At 29.0% G+C, this 26,583-nt stretch overlaps 1 protein-coding gene across 1 annotated transcript; it reads right to left on the bottom strand.

The window, feature by feature from the left end:
- Positions 1 to 1,831: 1,831 nt before the first annotated feature.
- Positions 1,832 to 25,099, bottom strand: Elovl7 (ELOVL fatty acid elongase 7). The gene is made up of 9 exons (XM_090107205.1): positions 24,969 to 25,099; positions 10,322 to 10,467; positions 8,813 to 8,920; positions 8,011 to 8,091; positions 6,893 to 6,949; positions 5,954 to 6,059; positions 3,084 to 3,220; positions 2,395 to 2,550; positions 1,832 to 2,267 (listed from the first exon to the last, which is right to left on the bottom strand). The coding sequence occupies exons 2-9, from the start codon at positions 10,460 to 10,462 to the stop codon at positions 2,121 to 2,123; spliced, it is 933 nt and encodes a 310-aa protein (XP_089963331.1). The 5' UTR covers positions 10,463 to 10,467; positions 24,969 to 25,099; the 3' UTR covers positions 1,832 to 2,120.
- Between the last annotated feature and the right edge of the window lie 1,484 nt (positions 25,100 to 26,583).

Genomic DNA, 26,583 nt, shown 5'->3' with positions numbered 1-26,583 from the left:
AAAAATTTGATTCCTTCACCTAAAACACAAATTTTATCCGTATTTAACATGGACCATATTATAAAGATACTAATGATGTTTTTAATTATTATCTACTGATTCGATGTAAGGCAATTAAAAAATATGGAAAAAAAAATTACGAATCCTCGAACACTAAAAAAACTTAATTGGACTCTTTATTTTTTTCAGACTACAGTGTTATTATTAATTTATGTATGTTGATTAATTAATAAAGAGTAGTATATTAGAGTCATACCTAATTTGAGTAATGTTCAGTATCAAATATGAACTTTGAACACGAATATAGGTACGTCATTGTCTATAAAGTTGAGCAAAAAGCGGGTGCGGTACAATGGCTATAATTTAACTTTCAATTAAGTACCTATAATAAAAGTCTTATGCTTAGAGTAATTAAGTAATTGTAAAATAAGTAATTGTAAAAATGGAGACTTTTGATGAAAGCCTTCTTTATCAAATCTCTATTTTTACGCAGTTGAAACTTTTCTTACTACAATACAATTCAAACTAACAAACCAAATTATATTTGTAACAAATTGCTGTATATACCATGAAAATTTGATATAAAAATTTTAAATTACAGAAGTGTTTCTTCAAAAATATGGCAAAAGTCCAAGTAACAATATGTCAATATACAAAAACCTATTCCATAATTACGAATCATTTCTTTGCTAATCCTGTATACAAGGAGCTTTCTGATGAGTAGAGTAGAGTGTAGGTATACTTCTAAGGGATAGTACCTAGTAGCTGTGATAGTTATAGTCTGTAGGATCGGGAAAGCGGTACTGGGGGCAGGGCTTATAGCAAAATTAAAATCCCAAATTCATATCAAATTTACTTTAATACCTAAGTATCACAAAATTGTACATTCAGTTATATATTTTGTCATATTATAAAAAAAATTATGCCTCTAACAAACATGTCATTGACAAAACCTATAACTAGTTGTATGTATTATAAATTATTCGTAATGATTAAGTTGAAATGTCTATTTTCACCAATAATAACTAGTGTGTTAAATGTTTATACAGACAACGAAATAATAGTAACAATAAGAGGGTATTTATTGAGCACCTATACTAAATACATTTAAAGTCCAAAGTTGAAAACAAGCAAAGAAACCTAAAACAACTTAATTTAACATCTTTGAAAGTATACAATGCAATATGTATTGAATACCTTCTTCATAATTTACCCACACATAAATTTTGACATTTCAAACTTAACTCACACTCAACCGACGCTAAAATACTAAAACTATATCTAGGGGCAATAAACCACCATTTATTTAAAATATTTACATAACTGCGTTCCTACCACTAAATAAAATGCAATTGTTATCTACTTTAGTAGAAGAAATTATTGCGATATATTCGATTCTTGAATATATAGAATGAAGTCGTTTGACCTAAAGATATGGGTTAATCAATATAAAAAAAAACATCACCACAAGTGTTAGATCAAATGCTAGTAATACACAGGGAAATTATATACTTGTAATAGCTTTTGTGGTGTTAACAATATAATATATAAGTAAAAATAATCGTTTCATATCATTTTCCTTATTGGCATATAAATTTTTATAACTACGAACCAGCGAAGTTTGCAGTATTCATTATGTAGGTATTATCAGTATTCATTATATGAATTTAACGAATAAAAAATGAAGGCGGAAAACTGCGTAGAAAAGTCCATAAGTATATATACATGAATCGTTAAAATATAAGATTTATGCTTTTATGGAATGTACATAAAATCTTTTATTATCATTAATTAACAATTGCTATTACGACGGTCCATTGTAATTATTATCGTAATAGTAAAAAAGTCCACAAAAACTATTTCACATATAAAATTTAGCTCTTTTACTTATAACATCCTTATTTTTGCAGTGTTATTATGATTATGATTCTGACACCAAAAAAAAGTAGGTAGGTCACACAAGTTTACCTAAAGTTAAATAATCTATAATCCTATCACTTTGAAACTAATTGAGCTTTTCTCAAACGAGAAAATTTGTACATTCTCTATGTGCGATGACAGAGTATGTTTGAGAGATTTGAATAATTTGATTGGCACGTGCTGAATAAATATTATAAATCTCATTGAGACGCGACCGCGCCCGCGACCCGCTGCCGCACGTCGCCCAGCGCGGACCCGTTGCTGAAACCATTGAGCAATGGCAACATTCTATCTTTTGTCTCTGACTTTGAAGATTCCACCAACAACTTCTGCGCCGCCTTTTCTTTCTATAAACAAAATAAACATCGAATTAATTCATCATTTTGAAAGCGCCGATTAAAAAAAGATTGCAATATTCACGCTCGATTATACTTTTTATGCGAGTTACGTAAACGGTATTAAAAAGGCGTTTACCTTGGCTTTTTTGATGTAAGCTTGTTTGTAGAAATCAGAGAAGAGGTAGTAAAATAGAACGGCGTGCATGCCGATCCACCAGACGAAGGCGCGAGGGTAGTCGCAGTCGATGAACAGCAGTTGGAACGCGTGGAAGAACACAAGGACGAATTGCACCTGGACAATGTTCATTATTAAATATCGTATCTTATAAATTTGACTTTCAAAACTCATGAATAAATTTCGTATCTCTCATTTGTACTTCTTAAATTTAAAACTTTTCTTATTAGGTACTATGTAATTCTGTAAGTTATAGTCTCAGTACCTATTGGTCAATTGTCGACTGATTTTTTTTAGTAAACAATGGCACATTAAAGTTATGAAGCTTTAATCAATTTATTTTAAACCGTGATATTTAAATATAATAAATTAAACATTATATTAATCACATATTGTTTTATTAATCATATTCAGTATTCTCCCAATTATGAATATAAATTTTTCACACAAACTGAACATAAAAGGAGCGTTAATAGAATATTTATTTTAAATAGCATTAAACGTCAATAAAAGACCATATTATATCACTTCTATAGGGGTATCATCACACATGTTATATGCACTTAATCCCTAAACATTCGTCATAACACGTCATCAATACTACAAATTACAATATAACAGTATACGTATGTAAAATATGAAACAATTACCATTTGCAGAGCTGTAAGGTATCTCTTCCACCAGAGATACTTCTGGACCTTAGGGCCGAGGGCCGCCAGTAGATAATACGAGTACATTACAATATGTACGAACGTGTTGAGCATTCCGAAGAATGTAGAGTGACCACCTGTAAATAAAACATATAACGATCAATTATTTATCCGACCATTTAAAGCTTAAATATCTAGACAGTTAAGTCATTTCGTATTATTATATGAAAAAGGATTTATTTAGTTGAAGAACTTTCGAAATGTAGATTTATTACGTGAAAATATTGACTTGAGCTACTAGAAGTGAATAGAATGATTGCATGAAAAAAGTGTACGACAGAGGCGTGGAGATTAAATCCTTAAATCCTATGTTATCTTTATACCTATCTACCTATATTATCTTTACCTATATAAATACCTTAATAAATTATATTTGGATAGTTATTAAATAGAGAGAAAGCAGTATGAATTTGAATGAACCATTTTAAAAGTAGATAATATCAATAATATTTTATGTATTTTAAGATGAAGTATTTTATAAATTTTCTTTACTTCATCATAATAAATAGATTCAAAACGTTTTTATGTGTCTGTAAAATGAAGATTATCATTCCGCAATATATCTTTATAACAACACAAAAAATTTCAAAACGAGAGACTATAATCAAAACCAGCGAATTTACAAACTGGAAACTGCATAGAAATCAATTTTAATAAATAAACATATTGTGTCTGTTCTATTTGTTTATACGATTTATTCCAACAGACGTACGATAACAAACGCTGAGAATTATACAATTTATATTATGTATTATGTAGATATTATGTAATCAATGTTAAAAATAAATATTTGTTTCTCAAACAAGTCCACCTATTGTTTTACATAACCATTGCATGTCTTTTATATCATCTTATATATAAAATTTTCATTTCGCGGTCTTTGTCTAGTAAACTCCTTCGAAACGACTTGACCGATTCTCATGAAATTTTATGTACATATCGGGTAGGTCTCAGATTCGGATAATCTCTATTTTTCATACCATAATAGGGCCTTTCATTTTCAATTCCATTTCATAAGTGATAATAATAAGGCAGAACAATGATTGCTGGGACAGCTAGTATTTCTATAAAAAATATTTCATTAACACAATCAGAGTAGATAACGCTCGGCTCGTATAATTAGTAGGTATGTACAAATGTTTCAAGAACGAATTAAATTACAATTCCATAGCGTACTTCCTAAATTACAGACCTCAGGCGCTTGATTTATGTAATTTTTGCAGTTTACGTCTAATTGTGGTATTTTCCACAACGACATGTTGTAAAAAATGCTATTATAATACATATCATGGACAATGCGAAATGGACTCGTTCTGGCCGCTTATTACACTCTACCAATCTTCACAGGAAAATCCAAAGTGATGTCAGCTACTTTTTATTTCAATGTGAGATAGTACCTAAATGACATCAATTTTATTTTTAAAAGTAACGATCATTAATTTAGTGACAAATTCTTAAATTCACTGAATTCTTGATTGAATTAGTTATAAATTTTATACAGACAATAGGTCGTCAAACAAGAAAATACTCAATTCTCGTGATCGGCACAAACTGAATACCAGTTCTGACATCAGCAGTGTTTATACTTTTTTAGTTCGTTTATTAAATCCGAATCGATTGTATCTTAAGCCAGATGGAAGCCTCTAGAAAATGCTTGACGTGAAAAGATCGTGCAAAGTCACACATGGTGTTCAAATAAGAGTTATAGCGTCTGATTAGTAAACATAAACCATTGCGCAAATATGTATTTTACAGATCATGCGCGTCATTATACGTTATTTTATATTTTTCTTCAATTGCAACATAAAAAATATTGTCTCCGGTATCAATATCAAGGTTTGGGAACATTACGCACGCGTTTTTATGATTATCGCATATTTTTGAAAAAATTACGTCAACAAAATAATAATACTGGTACAGGTTCAATAGCATTTAAAGCTGTCCGCCTTGAGCTTTGTTTATCATTTTATAAATGCATTTTGAAAAGAAAACGAAAAATACTTGTCTACTGCATACTGTATCAATGCAAAACTGGATTACATTTTATTTAAAAATACATTGATAAAACATTTAAATAGATATTTAATAAACAGCCGCATTCTTTATATCATAATATTATAACGTTGTGCGAATGAAGGTTACGTATGTAATAATCTATCTCCGCTTAACGTTCTTTGTTACTTCGTGACTAATATACTAATGTCCACATTTTCCCTAAAAAGTCTAGAAAAATCTATTTATAAAACACAACTCCTAATTCGACCACAGCAAATTACAAGGGTCAAGGGCAAATATTAACTATTATAATACACGCGCAGCAGTATTCATAAATTGATTGAGAAAGATAATCAATGACTATCGACATTTAATCTTGAGGTGATGAGACACAATTTTCAAATGAAGGAATGTCGGTTTTTTACCAACAGCTGCTTAAATTAAATATACAAATTTATGTACAAGTGTATGATAAGTGTTGGTTATGGGTGTCAAGGCAGCCAAAATATGATTCTGTCACGCTGCATTACTGTTAGATTGTATATAAAAAATAAAGCCTGTATTGAGGTATTTGGATATCGTTAATACTTGAAACTTACACAATTAAATATTCTTGATATCTTTTTAATATTCGAAAACAGAAAGTAAACTTTACTCGTTTGTGTGGTTTATTTGTATAGTCAATTGCTTTTGTTTTTATTTTTTTAAATTACACTTCCTTGTAAGCACCGCCGTGTGCATTAAGCCTCATTTTTTATATTAACAAGTAAGCATTAACTTACGTAATGTAGAGAAAAATATATTTAAAATCTTACCGGGTGTGAACTTGACTCCGAACCACACTGACATTGGCATGATACCATGATGGATGACGTGCAGCTTCGACACGTGATCAAACTTCTTCCTTAAAACGAAGAAGAACTGAAAAAAGAGATAATTATCAAAGCGTGAATTTTGTGCACAAAAAGTGAATTAATTAAATAAAAACGATATGGCAAAAAGTGTAACGTCAAAAAAAAACATGTAGGAATCATTAATAATCATAGTGTAATTTATACTTGTGTAATTTGTTAATTTTTTGTGTTGGTCCAATAAAAAAGATATCATAGTACGCTATAAGTAAAACAATATTTTGTCATAACATGACAAAAAGTCATCTTTCCCTCGGAAATCAATCGTGTTGTCATAATTAAATAATGTTCAACTATAACATCAACATTATAGGCATTTTTCTCAAAGTTCATTACTCCATATTCATATTACGTTTAAAAGACCCGTTAATGCCAATTTGCATTATGTGTAAAAACTATCGTCAATAAAGAATTTGGTTTGCATAAATACCTACACAAGGTAAATAAAGTATTATGATTCATCTCTTCATAATTTATGTTATTGAAATGCTAATGAATTATGATTTCATTATCATAATGCAATAATCTTTTGAAATGTTTACCTAATTTTGAAAATGTGTCATACAAAATATCTGAATATAAAGACAATTTATAGAATAAGTAAAATCATATATTTAGTTACGTGTTGATGTAAAAATCCCACTAGGTTTATTCAAAACTTTGCCAATATGTACTAAACATTTTGTAGTAATTTTGAGAATATTAGTGTGTGGAGAGATCATATTTTTAATTGTTAGATCAATAGCGCGTAAAATTACCGAAAAGAATTTAATTCACCTCAAGTTTTTTGGGTTAAATCACTAGCAACAATCATAAAATTATTATTGCAATAAAATAACATACCGTGTCGAAAAATTCCGTAAACTTCGAGAAGTAATACCACCAACAGCCGTGTACAGTCTGTAAAAAATAAAATTGCTTCAAATATGTATAATTCAGTTTAATCAGATTTACATTTTTTCTGCGACGTATTCCGCCACGTTTCTTATAATTATAAAGCAAAAAAAAACAAAAAGATATTAAATGCTACCTACCTGAGTTTACAATTATTAAATATTAAAAAAATATATTTTTACTTAAGAATATCCTTTAATTTGGCAAATTAAAGCAGCTGCAAGGAACTTTTATTCATTTGTATAATAAACTAGCGGTCCGCCCCGGCTTCGCCCGTGGTACATGTTTACGTTTTCTCTACATAAGAACCATCCTCGTACTTCAAGGAATATAATAAAAAAAGAATTATCGAAATCGGTTCAGCCGTTCTCGAGTTATGCGCTTACCAACACATTTTGCGATTCATTTTTATACCTATATAAAGATTAATATTTTACATTTATATAAGAAAAGGTTCAGTGAAAACCACAACCGTGAACGAAAAATTAATATTTGTAAATGTAAAATTTGACACCTCCATTTAATAGCTAACTCTAACTATTCTAATTTAAAGTGTCCACTATTGTCCGACATTTTCACGTGGGTGGAAAACGGAAAAACCTCTTGCAAATGATAATTTTGAAGGTAAGCAGGTACATATTATATATGAATGAATATTATTGCAATTTATATTCAAATAGAAGATAACATTGCAGAAACAATGTTACTCTAGAACATTGACATTAATAAGTAATTTCTATTCATAAATTTAATAGTATTCTAACTTTAATTGAATTAGTGGAGATACAGCAAAAATCTGTTTTAGGTTTTAAATTGGTGCTTCGCCATCTATATTAAAAATTTATGTAAATATTTAATTTGTATAAATTCAATTCAATAATTTAAAAATCAAATATCAAAATCTGTTTTTGTTGTACGTCATCAAGCGTTAATAGCTAGTCTGATTTGCATAAAGATATCTAAAATGTTTGTAATTATTCAAATATATCCGTGTAAACATAATACGGAAGGGAAAACTGTTAATCATAATGTCCTAAAAAGAGAAAAACTAATAATTTCCGACATACCCGCATAGCTTGGGGACTCCTCGAATAATCCACAGGTTGACATCTAAAACTATGTGTTGTGAACCATCCACTGATGATACTCTGAAACAGAAACATATCGTAAACTATTACGGATGGCATACGTGTAACAATAATATATGCGACCATTTTCTTTCATACGAGGTAAACATGCTAAACAGGGAATAATGAATAGTAATGCGCTTGTAACATGCGCCATATAAGAACTAATCTGATTCATAGGGATATGTTTATACCTATGTATAACATAGGTATGTATAAGGAACACTTAAACTCAAACTCAAAAATTTATTTATTCAATTAGACTTCTTCTAAAAGCACTTTTGAAACGTCATTAGGTACATATTTTTAACATTTACCACCATACAAGTAAGCAGTACTTCGACATGGAAGGGAAAATTTCTTTAATCATAATCGAGTAAGGATAATTGTTGGAATAACATTAATTTTCCCTAGAAATCTGGTTTCAGTGACACTCAAAAAAGATTTAATGTGATGAAATTGTAGAAATCATATTGTATTGTATTGATATTTTACACAATACTGTTAAATGATGAAAAACATAAATCAATACGTTAGTTAAAAATTAAAATACATTATTAACACGATAACCAAAATAATTATAGAATGTGTCGTAACACAGTATTTTATGGTAGAGTCAACGTATTGACTCTACCATAAAATACTACGTTAAAATAAAGTAAGTACTGATACTTAATTTTAAGAAAACATGTGATAGTATATATTTGGACATAATAATATGACTATTACAATAAATTATTACCTCATAGAAGAGCCACGCACTAAATATAACCTGGAACAAATTGTACCATAAAAGTACATTTTTCAGTTCGTATGGTTTCCTATTTTCCATAAACTTTGGTCCTGCAACCTGAAATAAAGAATATATGTTATAGAGTATATATTTAATTATTATTGTAAAAGAAAACTTTTCGAATCTTTTACACCTAGAGAAAAAGTTCAACGGGCGCGAAGCGAAAAAATATAAAGGTGTTTTATCAAAATAAAAATATATTTTATCTTATTTAAATCCCTATCTAGTACTATACTTCTTATGAATACTACCGTCTACGCAGTATTATAATAAGTATAATAAGGCTTTCGATGATATTACTCCCATGTGTTAGTTTTTACGTCAGTAGACTACTTTTTTATATAAAAAACTATGTGATGAATTAAAAACGTGTAAAATCAGTGTAAGATACATTCAAATATAAAACGCGCTACAATTTTTTTAAAAAGTAAAGAAAGAAGAAAGAAAAGCCGTACCACACACAGACACACAACAAAAATATAAGAATATTCAACTATAGAAAAAAAAATAAACGAGAGTGTTCATTCAAATACAAGTAACTTGGATTATTACGATTATTTGGAATTATAATTCAAAAAAATGTATCTAAAGATCCTGATATTTTTAAAGGGGTTACTGAACTTTATATGGCAAAAAGTATTTTATTAAAGGCAAAATCTTTTTTTGTGAAAAAAAAATCTCTGAGAGTCCTTGAAAATTATGTGTTTATATTGGTATAAGTATATTAAATCATTTAACGTCAGTATTGGACTGCCATTATTGTAACCAGTTTTATCGCTTGCGTCGAATTAAATAATAAAAGTTATATTATTACGTAATATACAACCAGAATTATTTAATAAGGAACTTTAATATTACTTCCATATAAGGTACGCAAACAATCAATACGTATGGCCTATGGGCCAATAATTGATCCATTCATTAGGTAGAAATTGATAAATGAATTAAGTACATTCCACCAAAATGTTATCTTATACATATAATACCTATCTTCCCGATTACTTGGAATAAGATTCAATCAAAATTGTAGTACCGCTCGTAAAAAAATATATCTATACACTATACAGCTTACCAAGATCACAATGAATTTTTATAAGTAACCTCCATAATAATTACAATCAATTATTTAAATTATTGGAATCATGAGACTATTTATTTTAAATGGAAAAATAAAATATCGCATAAGGATAAATAGTTTACATAATAAATAGACAATCAAATGAATCATATACAGTGTGTGTATCTATCTTATATATTGTACTAGTTTTCCGCCCGCGACTTCGCCCGCTTTGTCTAAAACCTAACAATTATATACTAAAACTTCCTCTTGAATCTCTATCTATTTAAAAAAAAACGCATCAAAATCCGTTGCCTATAGTTTGAAACATTTAAGCATACAAAGGGACATAGCGAAAGCAACTTTATTTTATACTATGTAGTGATTATAGCAGTACTTACTTTGACTATGAAAACATATGTGAGACAGATGCATAATGTGGGGAAAGGCGAAGACATTAGGAACCAATCTTTCACTCTCTGGTCGCTCTTATTGTCCATGAGGTCATGGTAACTATCAACTATCCTGTCGATAATGTCCATGTTTGCTGAAACAAAAAAAACATTGCTTACTAGAGCTTCGTTGTTATATCGTCATAGGTATAAAATAATATTTGCGTTTGTAGAGTAACAAAAAACATTTGCGTTTGTGTTTGGATGTTGAACCCAAAATGTAGCACGCAGATCTCAAGGATAATATCGTAAAAGTCTTTATCATGATGGCATTCATTTCAATGACCAGAAAAAGTACAAAGATATTTTAAAAAATGTATTTTTGCTTCAAGAAATCACGTCAATCGCAAGAGATACCTGTCACCTTAAAAATACCGAGCTACTGTTTAAAGTAAGTATGAACCTTAAAAAAATGTTTTTCTGAGGCTAGTTAGTATAGGAGTAAGACTATTTGACTCAATCATAATATTATACATTAATTTGATGAGGTATGATTTCTGATGACAGTAAAGTAACTTTATTTATTAATATTTCATAACGAAATAATATTATGCTATATTTAATATTTATAGTATTCTATAGTCTTGGTTTAAACTAAACGTTTTTGTTATCGTATCCCACGTGCGCACTGATTTCGTATAATATTTTAAACTTGTCCGTTTAAAAAAAATGATTTGTGTACCTGCTTTATTGTTAAAAAATTATGATTATATATTCTACATATATGAATATCTTATACATACACTTTTTGAAGTCGGTCCAGTACTTTCAGAGATTAGCGCGTTCAAACAAAAATTTACTTATGCTTTTTAATACTCGAGCTTCATTATTCATCGGTCCACCCAGTTAATCGATATTTTTTATCATCATACATTAGATAACTTATCTCTCTTTTTCATCCAACTTGGATATTATAGGTGTATATGGTTTTGAAAAATGCGTTTGATACAAAGTACAAACCTATAATTGATTAGTTAATATGCGAAAAACCAGAACCGATAAAAATTTAAATGGAATCCGGATCTGTCTCTCTACTTCAAAGCTCTAAATTATATAAAGCTTTTCTGCTGAACTCTTTAGAATTTTCTCACGACAATAATCATATACTTACTCGTAAACTAAAAAACGACACATTTTAATTTTTAAATGACGTCAAAGATTGCTTAATTATTGCTTATTAAATGACATGATACGAACCATAATAATTAAACCTAACCTTACTTAATAAATAAACATTGATTACGTTAAATGATTTATAAGGGTCTGCGCATTTATTAATTACGTCATGGAAGGAAATAAAGCCAATTGGACGACGATTTTCCGTAACATACCTTATTAATTATCAAGGCATCTGATAAACAAATCACTGTCCTTACATTAATATATTATATCGCTGAATAATGATTAAGATAAACAAACTGCAGTACTACGTTATCGTTACGTGCAAATCATATACTTTTTTTTAAAATCACATTGTCACTGAAAGGAAATTAGTTTAAGGTAATAAGCATTATAGCTACTTTTGTTCTATGGTAAAAACGCGTAATGGTACAAATTGATCTTTGAAGAGATTGATAAGTGTTTCAAAAAACGTAATCCAGCTAATAACATTAGAAGAATTTTTGATTTAGTCGAATTTAAATCAACCAAGACACGTTAATTATTCTTTATGCTTAGCTGGTCACTGTAGATATATTTTTGGGGTTATAAAATTCATAATTAGTATATAATTTGGTAAACTTACTACATACATAATATTATGGTCTAGTGCACTTGTTAGTTAAAATTTCACTTACAAAAACAGCTTACATACCCGAAATGTATTAAAAGATCTACGAATGTGGATTATTATTAAAATATATATAATTAAGGATATTTTCTATCACGGTTGACCGTTACCCACTAAATCTAAAAACCACAATAATAGTAAGTAAGACAGAAAATATTTTTATTTCCAGAAATTTAATGAAATAGCGAGCATAGCAGATTTATAAACAGACTTTGATTATTACATTTTTTTTGGATCTAAACGTCTTTCATAGTCCTTTCATGAGATAATGAAATGTCAAATTAAAAAAAATATGTATCTATGAAACTATGAAGACCGTGCATATTTGAAGCAACTTAGGGCTTGTTCATACAAAATGTAATATTATGTTTATAACATAAAACATGTACGAATATTAAATGGCATGTACCTAATTGACATATATGTGTTAGTTGATTCTTTATTTTTATGGTAATTCTTTTTTTATATTATTAGCATTCATATACGTTTCATTATCATTCAAATACGAGGTACTAGATGTTACAATAATATGATATAATCTGACTATTACACAATTTTATTCGCAAATTGCAACATGCATCGTACAAGAAGACATTTTTATTCAAATAAATGACTTAAACCTAGAGCCACATAAAATACAAGTATAAAAAAGTTGTTTAGACACGATGACCACGCTAACAATGATTGGTATTGCATTATTGGTATGCAATGGCTTGGTGGTAATCGAAACACTTTCGTAGACTGTAGGGTGTATAATAATGTATTCAACTGTGATTCAACTGCTATTACAAGTGCTCTTAAACGGACTATATAGTATGACGCACACATACAAAACATACATGATACGTTACACACTACATCTCCCCTCATAGAAAATAATAAAAAAAATAGTAATTAATATTTTTTTTAGCTGAATATAATGCAAAATATTTTTTCTACGTTTTTGGTTACATATCTTAATACTTATCATATAAACGAGTAAATAAAATCAAAATTAACATTAAAACAATAGCATGAATTTCAACCTATTACTAAGTACTTATTTTTGAAACTCCAAAAAAGAACATTCTACACGATTACACATTGGCTTACACACTACATAGTAACTAATACTAATAGATTAAAACAAATAATTTTAATAAATTTCTAATGTACGAAAATAATGGAAAAATTATACAATATTAGAAAATATTTTATTGTCATATCCGTATTTAAAAATGTCACCTGGCAGGGTCGCCATGCAATGGCTTGGTGGTAATCGAAACACTTTCGTAGACTGTAGGGTGTATAATAATGTATTCAACTGTGATTCAACTGCTATTACAAGTGCTCTTAAACGGACTATATAGTATGACGCACACATACAAAACATACATGATACGTTACACACTACATCTCCCCTCATAGAAAATAATAAAAAAAATAGTAATTAATATTTTTTTTAGCTGAATATAATGCAAAATATTTTTTCTACGTTTTTGGTTACATATCTTAATACTTATCATATAAACGAGTAAATAAAATCAAAATTAACATTAAAACAATAGCATGAATTTCAACCTATTACTAAGTACTTATTTTTGAAACTCCAAAAAAGAACATTCTACACGATTACACATTGGCTTACACACTACATAGTAACTAATACTAATAGATTAAAACAAATAATTTTAATAAATTTCTAATGTACGAAAATAATGGAAAAATTATACAATATTAGAAAATATTTTATTGTCATATCCGTATTTAAAAATGTCACAGTCCGTAATTAATTAATAGTCATATCCGAGTAAAATAATAATTATCTTTCAATAAATCTTACAATATATATCCTCATAGAATACGTTTATTTATGTGCTTACAGTTTACACATCATACTTAGAAATGACATAATATTCATTATCTGTATTCAATTTTCTTCATATATTTTATTATTTATGTACTTCCTCATACATACAACAATATCAAGATACACAATTTCATTTGGGGTAATCTTCCCTCTTAATATATATCATAATTATAATTAAGAACACCGTCGTGTTTTATATTATTCATCTTATTATATTCAATAATTCAAGATACAAGAAATATATTTATTTATTTATAACATTAACATTAATTCAGGCAGTTCTTTTAACACATCATTATATTATCATATATTTCATACCTTTATTCATAGATATATATATATAAGATATAAATAAATAAATAAATAAATAAATAGGTAGGTACTATATTGTGTCCAAGTTATCTTCACGAGTGGTAGCTCGACCTAATCATGATCAGAATTACAAGGATTCCGTGCCTGTCTTGTATCCTGGTGTACCTTGTTTCTAACAATAAATCATATCATTTCACTTTTCAATTCTCAGGCTTAAATATTAATTTATTTTTATTTTTCATACAATATTAATTCTTATTTCTTCAAGTAATTAAATGTCACATTATTAAATTTTTGATAGGAATATAAAAGAAAAACTTAGGTGATCAAGCTAAGATTCCATCTATACCCTAACATAAAAAAACAATCTGAGTAATTTTTTTTGTATTCATACAACGACAAATATTTACTTTTTCTCTTCGTCTATTATTCACAAATATCATTAGATATTTATCATGGTAATTCATTTAATCAAATAAGAATATACTTTTACTTTAGTCTCTTTAAATCATGTTTTAAATATTGAAATATAAGTTTCATTACAATCATTATTTATGAAATTAGTGTGACCCTCCGAATCCAAAATGTTAATTAAAAAAATTAAAGTTTCACACTCAATTGAATTGACAAGATCGTATTTCATTACAAACATTTTATAAAATGCACAGAACGATGCATTGTGACTACCTAGTTACCTACATGGTAGCACGAAATATGAGACGAAATTACAGACGCTGCATACCATTTCCCTATTTGGTAGCGCTTTATAAAACAAACAATGAACTAATAGAATTATCTGTTACTAATTACTTTGATTATACATAGCTATATATATTTATGTATAATAAATAATTATAACATAATAATGGTTTTTGACAAAAAAAAAATCTTTTAACTAAAATAATTAGTTACCTTACATTAATGTAACATACACTGCTTGAACTTTAAATTTCACTTTTAGTTTTTTTTTTTTCACGAAATTAAACTTTTATTCCGTCGTCACTCTTGAATTTCGGGACATTCGGGATTCTGGTGAATTTGGGAAAATGACTGCTATTCACACTAGTTGATCTCCCGGCTCCAGCTGCAATCTCCAATTTCATTTCACAATTTTTCATAAATATATGATATTCCAAATTTCCATAGTTTTTTTTTTGTTTTAAAAAAACTGTCTTCATAAAATACATAATTATGTATGTTCTTTATTTCCACGTTCACGTCGATTTTTTTTATTATATTGATAAATTTTCTATCCGGTACATTGCGATTTGCGAATACGCATAATAATTATTTGTTTTTTTAACTTTTAAAATATTATTTTTCAAAAATGATCCATAGCTCAGTACTGCCGCGAGGCAGCACTGGCAGGGTCGCCATGCAATGGCTTGGTGGTAATCGAAACACTTTCGTAGACTGTAGGGTGTATAATAATGTATTCAACTGTGATTCAACTGCTATTACAAGTGCTCTTAAACGGACTATATAGTATGACGCACACATACAAAACATACATGATACGTTACACACTACAGGTATACCATTGAACTTCAGAATCTGTGCCACGGCTCAATGAATTTCCAAATAGATACCTTTTAATATATTATTTTTAACTCATACTACATAGACACAGATCTCGCAACAGTTATCTCTGTTTATGAAAATGAATCCCTATTTCCTTTGGTCAAAGCATCACACGTGAACGGCTGGACTGATTTCGATAATACTTATTTTGATGTGTTCGTTATTGCCAGAACAAGAATGTTATGTAAAAAATCCACAAGAAATTTTATCCTCAACGAATATGTAAACTTTAGGGGTTTGACAATTTTCGCGAAGACGACAACGTGTGTCGGGTCATCTAGTTAACAATAATGATAATAATTCAGTAGAAACAAGTTCTAATTTATAAAGTTCTATTGTGTTTGGGTAATCTTAAATATCAGTTGTTATAGGTGAACTTGGTATAAGTTCACTAGTCGTTTGATTATGAAATCAACGGAATGAAAGTATTTGATGAAAGAGAGAATATTCAGGGCTTTTGTAATTACGTATGCTGTATGAAAAGAGTCTGATCACTTAATTTGCACAGTTCTGCATACCGTCTCTAGCGATATATAATCGCGTCAAAACAAACAGTACGGCAAATTATGGTGTGGCCATTTATTACGCATTGAGCAAGTACAGAGCTAGCATACACACGATACTCGATTAGATGCCAGTGCGACATTGAGCCACGGCCGTCCTAGCTCGCCATAACGACCCTGACATTACATTACTATAATAACTTATAAATAATGTAATTTGTGCATTTGCGAACCTTTCTCCACAAGCTACTCATTCAAACGGTGGCGAAATGGAGGTTTTTCAGTTACTAACGTATTTTGCACAGCTCTACATTGCTTTGTTGTTATGTTGTATTATTCGTCCCTGTTCATCTTCTGGTTAAGTAATTATGGATGAGTCAATAGAAAGTCTTGTGTTTTCCAGATCAGTCATTGATCCTTGACAATGAAGAACGTACCTAGATTATTTACGTAATTTATTATGATTCAACAAAAGGTTCGCAGTGATTTCCGCTCGTTCGACAAGAGTACTCCAATTAGTGATTGCAATTACAAAGGGTTTCAAAACACGTTGCTGTGATTTTTCCCGTACATTGTACAAAAAACATGCTCTGTGCAAGTGCGTATTATTGTTGTCTATAATTTCCACAATATGCAGTAAACGTGAAATGGTTCTGGTCCGAGGTTCTGGTTAAATAAATTAAACAGCCATTATGATGTTAGTATATTAGTTTAACAATTTGTTTATTTTGTTAGCAATTAAATAAAAATTAAAAATGGTCTTGTATATAAATTATATTTTTTGAGATATGGATTTTAAAAAACGCTTAGTGTAATTAAAATGTTGTTTATGTTGAATCGTTTTATTGTTTACAAAAACACCTTTTATTTTTTAGTTGTTTACATTACACAAGTCAATTTAAACTAAATTAATACAAATATGTACATATATAGTTTTATTTATTGATATTATTAGATAAACATATTTTTTGCGTTTTAAATTGAGTTTTATGTTTAAATAAATACAATAACAAATAGATCAATATACTTAGCTTAATGATTCTTTGATTGTTGATTTTAAATATTCCATATAATATACGATCCGAAGATATTTCTAGAATATTACTCGTAGAATGTTTATTTATACATGTTTGTTATTTCTATAACAGAAGTAGAATGACGTCATCTAATATGTAATTTACTATGAGAGACTTTAAAGCTAAACCTATATTTAAAAAACCGGTACCAACCGTGCTACAGCCTACAAGGATCTTTACTTATATTCTTCTGATATTGTAGTGCGTGAGCGATAGCCGATAAAGTTATATTTGTGTATAGGTTAGCTATAGCTGTGCAACGCGGTTTTACCCGCATTGCTCCACTCTTATTGGTCTTAGTGTGATGATAGCCTATGTATTAACCCGAACTGTATCCTATACTTTTTAAGTTTATAGAGACAAACAGACAAAAATTTAAAAAAACTATATTTTTTCGGCTTCCATATCGATTGTAGATCACGCCCCAATTATTTTTCCTAAAATGGATAATAATTAATTTTAAAAAAACTAACATTCGATGTGTAAGTACTTTATTACTGATTTAATGGTATGGATTCTTTTATTATACATATTTTTGCACCTAGACCGCCCATGCTCTCGTATCGTAACGAGCGTGTTTACAAATACCAAGTAACTGTCAATAAATAGTACAATAATCATGTCGTGAATACAAAGAGCATTTAATGATTCGCATTATTTATTTTTGTGTTGACATTTTTAGAGTTACGTTTTTAGAGATACGTTCTATCCTACGTATTTTTTTTATTATTATTATAAAATAATAATAAAAAAAATATCAACACATAGCATAAAACAGTCGCTGTCTGTCCGTCTCTATGTATGCTTAAATATTTAAATATACGCAACGGATTTTGATGAGGTTTTTTAATTAGATAGAGTAGCTCTAGAGGAGGGTTTCATGTTAGTTTTTAAGATATTTCTCGTTATATTTTTATAAAGTTATGATTTTGATTTTACTCATTAGGTTAAGTACTTTCGATATCAGTTTAAAGTTTTTTGATATCTGTAAAAGTTACGGAATAATCGCCAGTGCACACTTAATGATTACACCCTGTATAATTTGTTATTAGTAAGTTTTCTACAGAGAAGCTAGTATGTAAGTGTCAAATGGAGGAATACAGAAATAGCAGGTGGTAAATCCTAATTGCCTTTGTACTAAACAGGTCTGATGAACCGGTACAGCTATTCAGGATTAAATAAAAATAAAATAAACATGAGATGCTTCAATTTATTAAGTTTCTTTTTGTTTATAAAAAGTAGAAACAAAATTTTATACCGACCGAAATAAAAAATAAATAATTTTTGGATCACAGCAAAAAACTTGAGACCTTAAAAGATTTGTAAGAAATTACAATATTTACGGTTTCGGGTTTTAACGAATTTGACAGAATTGCTGCTACTAAAATTTTATTTTTTGCACGCCTCATAAGCGAAGCGGTGAGGTGGGTACTACTGTCACTTCGCGCAAAACATGTGATTTTACAAACTTAAAATGTCTTTATGTATCATACATTGCACTTGTAAGATAATACATACACACACATATTAAGAAAAAACACTATTTTTAACGTTCATGATATTTTTGATGTCATTTTTGTTATTTAAACTAGTTAAAAAACAGTTTAAAAAAGTTCTGTCTTGGACGTCCGTGTGTCTGTATGTGCGGATCCTTTTTCTTGTTAACACGATAGCGACCGAAATACTTTACTAATCGAGTCTTTTTTTTTCTCTTACGCTTGAGTATGCTCAGGAATAGAACCCTTTCATTTTTCAGGGTCTGATTCGATGTGGTTTAATTGTTATTAAATAAACAAAAATAATAATTAATAAATATTTATTAAAAAAAAATTATGAGGCGTGCACTTTTGGATTTTCCAAATTATTGCACGCCTCATAAGCGAAGCGTTGAGGTGGGTACTACTGTCACTTCGCGCAAAACATCTGATTTTTCAAACTTAAAATGTCTTTATGTATCATACATTGCACTTGTAAGATAATACATACACACACATATTAAGAAAAAACACTATTTTTAACGTTCATGATATTTTTGATGTCATTTTTGTTATTTAAACTAGTTAAAAAACAGTTTAAAAAAGTTCTGTCTTGGACGTCCGTGTGTCTGTATGTGCGGATCCTTTTTCTTGTTAACACGATAGCGACCGAAATACTTTACTAATCGAGTCTTTTTTTCTCTCTTACGCTTGAGTATGCTCAGGAATAGAACCCTTTCATTTTTCAGGGTCTGATTCGATGTGGTTTAATTGTTAATAAATAAACAAAAATAATAATTAATAAATATTTATTAAAAAAAAATTATGAGGCGTGCACTTTTGGATTTTCCAAATTATTTTATGTTTACAATCGAAATGGAGTAGGTACCTATATAAACTTTTGCGTAAAGAAACTTAAATTAATTTAGAATTCAATTAATTTCATCTCGAATATTTATGCTGCGGTTTTTTTTTGCAACGATTAATTACTAATAATAATGACTTGGTTAATTCGACCATTATGTTATTATTTTTAATAGTGATATGTTAGCTGTTAATTGATTATATCCGCTTTAATAGTTCAGTGATGAGAATAAAGAATATTTATTTGAATCACAGATAATACAATACTATAATAAGTATCTATGAAGTAATCTTTATTAAATAACTTCGTGTTTCAAGATAGAGTCTAATGTTTTGAAAACCTTTGAACAAGTCATTTAATAACATCTTAATATATATAAATCTCGTGTCACAATGTTTGACCTCAATGGACTCCTAAACCACTTAACCGATTATAATAAAATTCGCACACCATGTGCAGTTCGATCCAACTTGAGAGATAGGATAGTTTAAACATGTAGGTACCACGGGCGAAGCCGGGGCGGACCGCTAGTATAATATAAATAGTTATATACCCAGGTAAATAGTTATTCCCTTATTTATATTTACATTTCCGCCATGATATCGTACTTTAGGATTTTCTTATGTTTATATTATACTACGTATCTATTAAAATAATTATGGCTCAATGGCCTTCTTCGTTCTTATATGCAATAAAAGTCTAAGGTATTTTATTTCCTTACAAATATAGCAAGGACAATAGCAGTACGGTAGAAGAAGTATGGACATTTGCGTGGCTATATGGTAACTACAAATGGAAATTATTCCGCATACAAAACAAAACTTAATTAACCATTTTGAAATATTATGTTTTTCATCATTTGACTGGCACAGCGTATAAAAAAACTGATAAATAACGTTACTGTGACAATATAACACCAAATCTCGACAAAAAAAAACTATAGGGGAGTGCAAATATTCATTGCTGTTTTTAGCATCTAATGTCAGTTATTTCAACACATCATAATGGCAATAAATTGTTGAATTATGATCCTCGTAACTCAATTAAAAATCAAAAGTTTAATGATATCTATTCAGCCACGGAGCGTGTTGATTGCAAAAGCACCTAACGCAGCGGTACGCGGTGTTGCAATGCGGCAACTTGATTCCAAATAAATTCTGAATGTTACCAACAGAAGTTCAATGCCACCAAAAGCAGGACGAGTTCTCTGCACTTCGAGACCGTAGTCGTAAATTATAAGACACCATGCAAGGGCAATTTTTGCGATTACAAAAATGAAATACCCCTGGTTATATATCATTGACACTAAACCGCTAAATAGTGTTACGTTTATTTTTACACCGGACTGTCAGATTTTGATGGCCTCAACTAAATAAGGTGAAAAGGCTTTGGGTGCGATTTTCCGAAGACATTAAGCAGTTAAGTTTTTCCGCTGGACAATACAGTTAATGAAAAACTCGAGTGAGACGTGTATTATCGATTTAATAATAACGTGCTAATACTATACAGGTATTTGTCAATTGGGTGTCAATTGATTTTATGGTTCATGTACTCTAAGGTGTACACAACTATTTCACTTGTAACTTAGCAATTGTAAGAGAGTTTGGAAATTGATTAATTTCACATTAACGGCAATCTATTAATCAGGATTAACAATTTTATAATGATTAATGAACGAATTAGTTGTGGGCACAAAAACAATATGTCAACAAAAACGCCATTTAAATAAAAATCTAGACGATCTAGATTTTAACGACTGTTACATTTTAATGAATTTAGCTTGTTTTATATTAATCACTATATTTTATTCTTCAAGACGTTAATACCTATATTTTCCTATCAAAAGCCCCACGCACGTCGAAGCTATTGATTACATTAAAAGTTTTAAAGGCCATAATAATAATAGAATTATTTTTGCGATGTTAATTCTTAAGATGTTTTTTTTACGTTGACAAGGTTTCAATTAGCAATCCAGTTAAATTATAATAGCTCTTGAAACTAGCAAGCAATCTGGTGTAACCTGTTTTATATTTTTCTATCTGGTGCTTTTTGAATCTTTTTTTCTCCTCTTAACTGATATGTCGCTAAAATTAATTTTATTACAATATAAACAATCTCAAACTCATTCCGCCAGAAAATCTTACAAGAATTAATGAATCAAAAACGAACGATTTTTTTAAGTTAAATAAATAGATATATTTTTCATGATAAATTATAAAAATTAATTTACAAAATGGATTACCTATTCTGCAGTTAAAACTTGCTACGCTCCTTTTCAGTAATTTTAAAATTTGCCGCGAATTTAGATAGATCATTTTTTAAGAATCGTATACCTGTATAGGATTGCTTATATGTACTAGCACTTTTTATAGCAACAATCAGCGGTTATCAACATAAATTTTATATGATTGGAGTTACCCGATACTCGCAATTACTCCAAAGACCCTTTATTATATTAGTAGAAGCCAATCTCTATATTTATTAGTAATCGTAGTTATTATAAAAAATATAGTGCGATGTTTTTTAGTTAAATTAAAATGCTCAGTCACCACTATCTAGAATTTATTTCATAGGTACCTACTATAATATTAATTTATCGATCCGTATCGATTACGTATCGATTACGATTACGAATCCGTATTCGTAGTATTAAAGAGCATTAAGTACTAACACGTTAGCAAAAATAAGCAAAAGTTTGTGATTTAATCATCAGCCGAGTAAAAGTTAGAAGAAAAAGAGCTGGCGTAAGAAGTCTCGTAATTTGTTAAATACTAGCTTATCATAAGAAACGGACATAAAAAAACATCCGTATGTCCTTAAAACTTAACGATTATAAACGGATGATTAGCAATTCTAATTTGTTTATTGAATAAGTTATGCGACCAATTCAACAAAAAGTTAGACTTTAAAATAAATTATAATATTTAGCAACTTTCCGTGCAATATAATGTTTGCAACAGATCAGCATTTCTTTATACAAGGTTCATGATCAAGCAAGGATATAAAATATTACGATATATACATATTAGCTAATTGCAAAATATCATATTATATGCAAAAATAAAATAAAGTTTCGGTTGTAGTTACCCCGCTTCGTATTTATTTAAAAACCGCACATCCTTTGTATAATTTTTATAGTTACAATGTTACAAAACTTAAAAGTTGTTATTCCATGTTGTATTCACAAACTTAACTAGAAATGCTTGGAATAGTTTGGCATACGGTTACACAAAATTAATAGAGCATTGAAGCATTTGAACTTTGAAGAAAATACAGATTGTGAAACAATGTTCACCATTAAATATTTTATGCATCTGAAATCTATACAAATGATTGCTGATAAGCAGTTTTTATTAACCCCTGAGAACCCCGAGAAGCCAAACAACTACTTATTTCTAAACTATTAAAATAAAAAAGACCTCGTTTAGACCTTCCATACCCACCGCTATTCATAGACCATATGCATTATAATATACATATTAAAAAATGTAAACTGTATCATTGCATAAATGTAATCTCGCTAAGGAATTTCCTCGGACGTCACACTCGAGTTCCTTCGTAATAATATTAATATATAAAGTTAAATAAAATAATTAGCTTGTAAATTATTATAGTAAACAAGAGCCCACGGACTTAAAGTTAAAAGTAACCGTGGTATATCTATTGCCTAACCACAAGGCCGTCTAAAATTTCGGGCTACCGCACGCGGTGCAAGTATAGGTGAACATATTTGAATAATGTTTGATATAATCTCTTATGTTGATCTAGTTTATGAATATGATTTTATAATTGCTTTTTTGAACACTAAACTTGGATATAATTGTATACTTCTTTAAAAACTTTTGCAAATAATAACACTAGCGATCACATGACAATAAGGCATTGTAAAAAAGTTATATCTCTGCGCTTATTCAAAGATCAAGGCCCTAACGGATATAATTTATTAGCTTGCGTAAAAAGCTGAAGTATTTAAGCGTTGAAAAAGAAAGAATATAAACATGAATATGTAATATACTTATATTTTAATTTAAATTAGATATCGTTTGCCAATTTGCCAAACTGAATAACCGGCTTAAAATGTTCAGCAAATTAGTTTAAAATGAAGAAATATTAATAAATTGTAAATTGTAATATGATAATTATTACGGCTACTCTACAAAAACTGTAAAGAAATGTATGAACTTTGTTGATATTGAAATATTGGATATACTTAGGTATTCAAAAATGTGGACGTTAGTAAATTTAATGGATTCTTTATCTTCGTCTCATATTCATAATAAACCTATTAAGATTCCATTCTTATGCATATTACAATTTTTTTCGATTGATAATTTTAAAAATAAGTTACTTAACTAATAATTGCACGAATTTTTATTTTAATATCCGCATGTATTATCATAATCTACTATATAAAAATAAGTCGGGTTTTCCTTCCTGACGCTATAACTCCAGAACGCACCAACCGATTTCCACGATTTTGCATTCATTGGAAAGGTCTCGGGCTCCGTGAGGTTTATAGCAAAGAAAAGGCTGGAAACGGAGTTCGCCCGGTTTGCTAGTTGCTCATAAATAAATCGTAAACTATTTTTAAAGTACGTAAAAAAAGTTAACGTCATTCATCAAAGTGTCTGACTAATGCACTAGTCGGTAACACAGAACTTTCACGGTCTTGAGTACTACGATATGTTACAATATTTCCCGCAAAAAGCCAAAGATTTTTTTTATTTATGTTTTATATATCTCACTGCTTAATTAATAATTTTATGCTTGAGATCGACACTTGTTGATTTGCAAATAAATGTATTTTAAAATTCAATTAGACATGCGTTGTGCAAATTAATTACAACAATAACTTCTTACACTTCATTGAATGTCATTACCATTTTATGCAATTAAACTAACAATTTAAAGATGTTGTTCGAATGTCGCATTCTGACAGAGATTGTTCTATGAATATTGATTTTTAAACTTTATTAGATTAAAATATTTTTTTGTAAGCTTTTATAAGTCACTGCGCTTTTGTTATTTTTTTATTTTATTTTTATGAGTACTTTTTTGTGTGACATTAAAGTCTTAATTTAGTTCTTATTTCATTGTAGTTTTTTCGATGTCGTCATTTTCAGTACAATTAAATGATAACACTTACCAAGCACTTTCTTCGGGATGCTTTCGTTTAAGTCACTGAATTTCACTAGTAATTCTTGTAACTACAAAGAACCTATTTGTTATCGATAAACGATATTATCACGAGGACCAAGCCTGATGCCGGTCTGTCACTACACTTGCAATGTGCTCGCGCGCCGCTGACATTCGCCTATATATCTCAATAAAATGACGTCACTAAAACTACGATAACTGCTACGCACCATCAAAACCGTGCTCTATCTGATGTATTATAACAATACAATAACCAATGTATGTTTGTGATTTTGTTTGTATTTTTTAATTCATTTCACCTTTAATAATAGATATGCAAGATTTCTTTTAGGTGTGTAATAATTGTCCTTAAATATATTTTCCTTCAAAGTTAATTGATAGATTAAATTAACATAGGACTGTGAAAAGGAGGCGTGGCAAAACATATTATATTATATAATATTTTGTACGTCATATTTAATACGTAGCTTGAAGCGAAATGCGTATAATATGTATGTATCTCGGTAGTCGGTATCATCTCATCTATTAAATTCTAATCAACGATGATCGATTGTTTTTTTCATAAAATACCTATTTGTCAAAATCTTTGAATTTTTGTTAGTATTTAAATATAGATTTATTTTCGTAATTTTTTTTTATCATTTTAATTTTCATATTGTCACAATGTCTTATTTTATCTCAAAACATGCTCAAAACTAAGGCCATTTTTTCCCCAAAATTTTTATATTTTAGCACTTATTTCTGATTTTGTTAACACATACCATTTAGGTTACCACGTATCAACAGACTGAAGAGCTACCGTGTAATTGTAAGAATATTTTACTAAAACATTAGATAGATAGATTAAAATTATTATCAACGAGGCGATGATTTGAATAAAATCCCTCTCATAAGTACATTACAATTTACAATAATTTTATGAGACGTAAAATGTTAATTTTAAGACACGTGATGAAGTTTGCTAATTAATACGTAAAAATAAAATTATATGTTTTCTTTGAAATGATTAAATCCAAACGCGACACAATCAACGAAACATTGTTATAACGTGAACATGTTACACATACAATTTTGTATGTCGAGGATAAATTAGCGAAAGAGCCTATTAGAGCCATATTTTATATTTGAATCATAACTCTTTGTTAACCAATTCAAGCTTTCAATGTTAAAACATAACGGACTTATTTACTTTTTTATTATTATATGTCTATAAAAAATCGCTTACGCAATCAATCATCAGACTTACACACCTAAGGCTTGTTAAAAGATGTACAGATAAGTTAGTTGAAATTTACCTTAGGAACAAAATATATATAAATTGAAAAAAAAAGCAAATTAGACGTTAAAATCGTTATGTCTTATGGCCTGTTGAAGAACCAGTTGCTAGAGATGTAAAAAATCTATTGAATTTATATAATATGTTCGTCGACGAAATAACAGTTAAATATTCCGTTAATTGCTATTTTATTATAGTAGACCATTATAATTCTTCGTTATTATACAAAAAAATCATATTAGTCTCTTCATAAATAATCTTTTGACAAGTGAGTACGACCCTCCTCACATCAAGTGCTGAAACATAAATAAATAAAGAAAACGTAATT

The sequence above is a fragment of the Colias eurytheme genome, chromosome 11 (genome assembly GCF_061535395.1).
Source record: "Colias eurytheme isolate Ceu_HAF_F1 chromosome 11, ilColEury1 Martin Lab GWU primary, whole genome shotgun sequence".
In the NCBI taxonomy this organism is placed as follows: domain Eukaryota; kingdom Metazoa; phylum Arthropoda; class Insecta; order Lepidoptera; family Pieridae; genus Colias; species Colias eurytheme.
The sequence above is the reverse complement of the archived record's forward strand: the minus strand, read 5'-3'. Positions and strand labels throughout refer to the sequence as shown.

Bases quoted from the DNA above. Each gene is read 5' to 3' on its own strand.
- Elovl7 (XM_090107205.1), bottom strand. From the start codon at position 10,462: ATGGACATTATCGACAGGATAGTTGATAGTTACCATGACCTCATGGAC. The intron at 3,221-5,953 runs GTAAGATTTTAA...TTTTATTTACAG, and splicing joins CGGAGTCAAGTTCACACCCG to GTGGTCACTCTACATTCTTC. The intron at 2,268-2,394 runs GTAAACGCCTTT...TTTTGTTTATAG, and splicing joins CTTACATCAAAAAAGCCAAG to AAAGAAAAGGCGGCGCAGAA.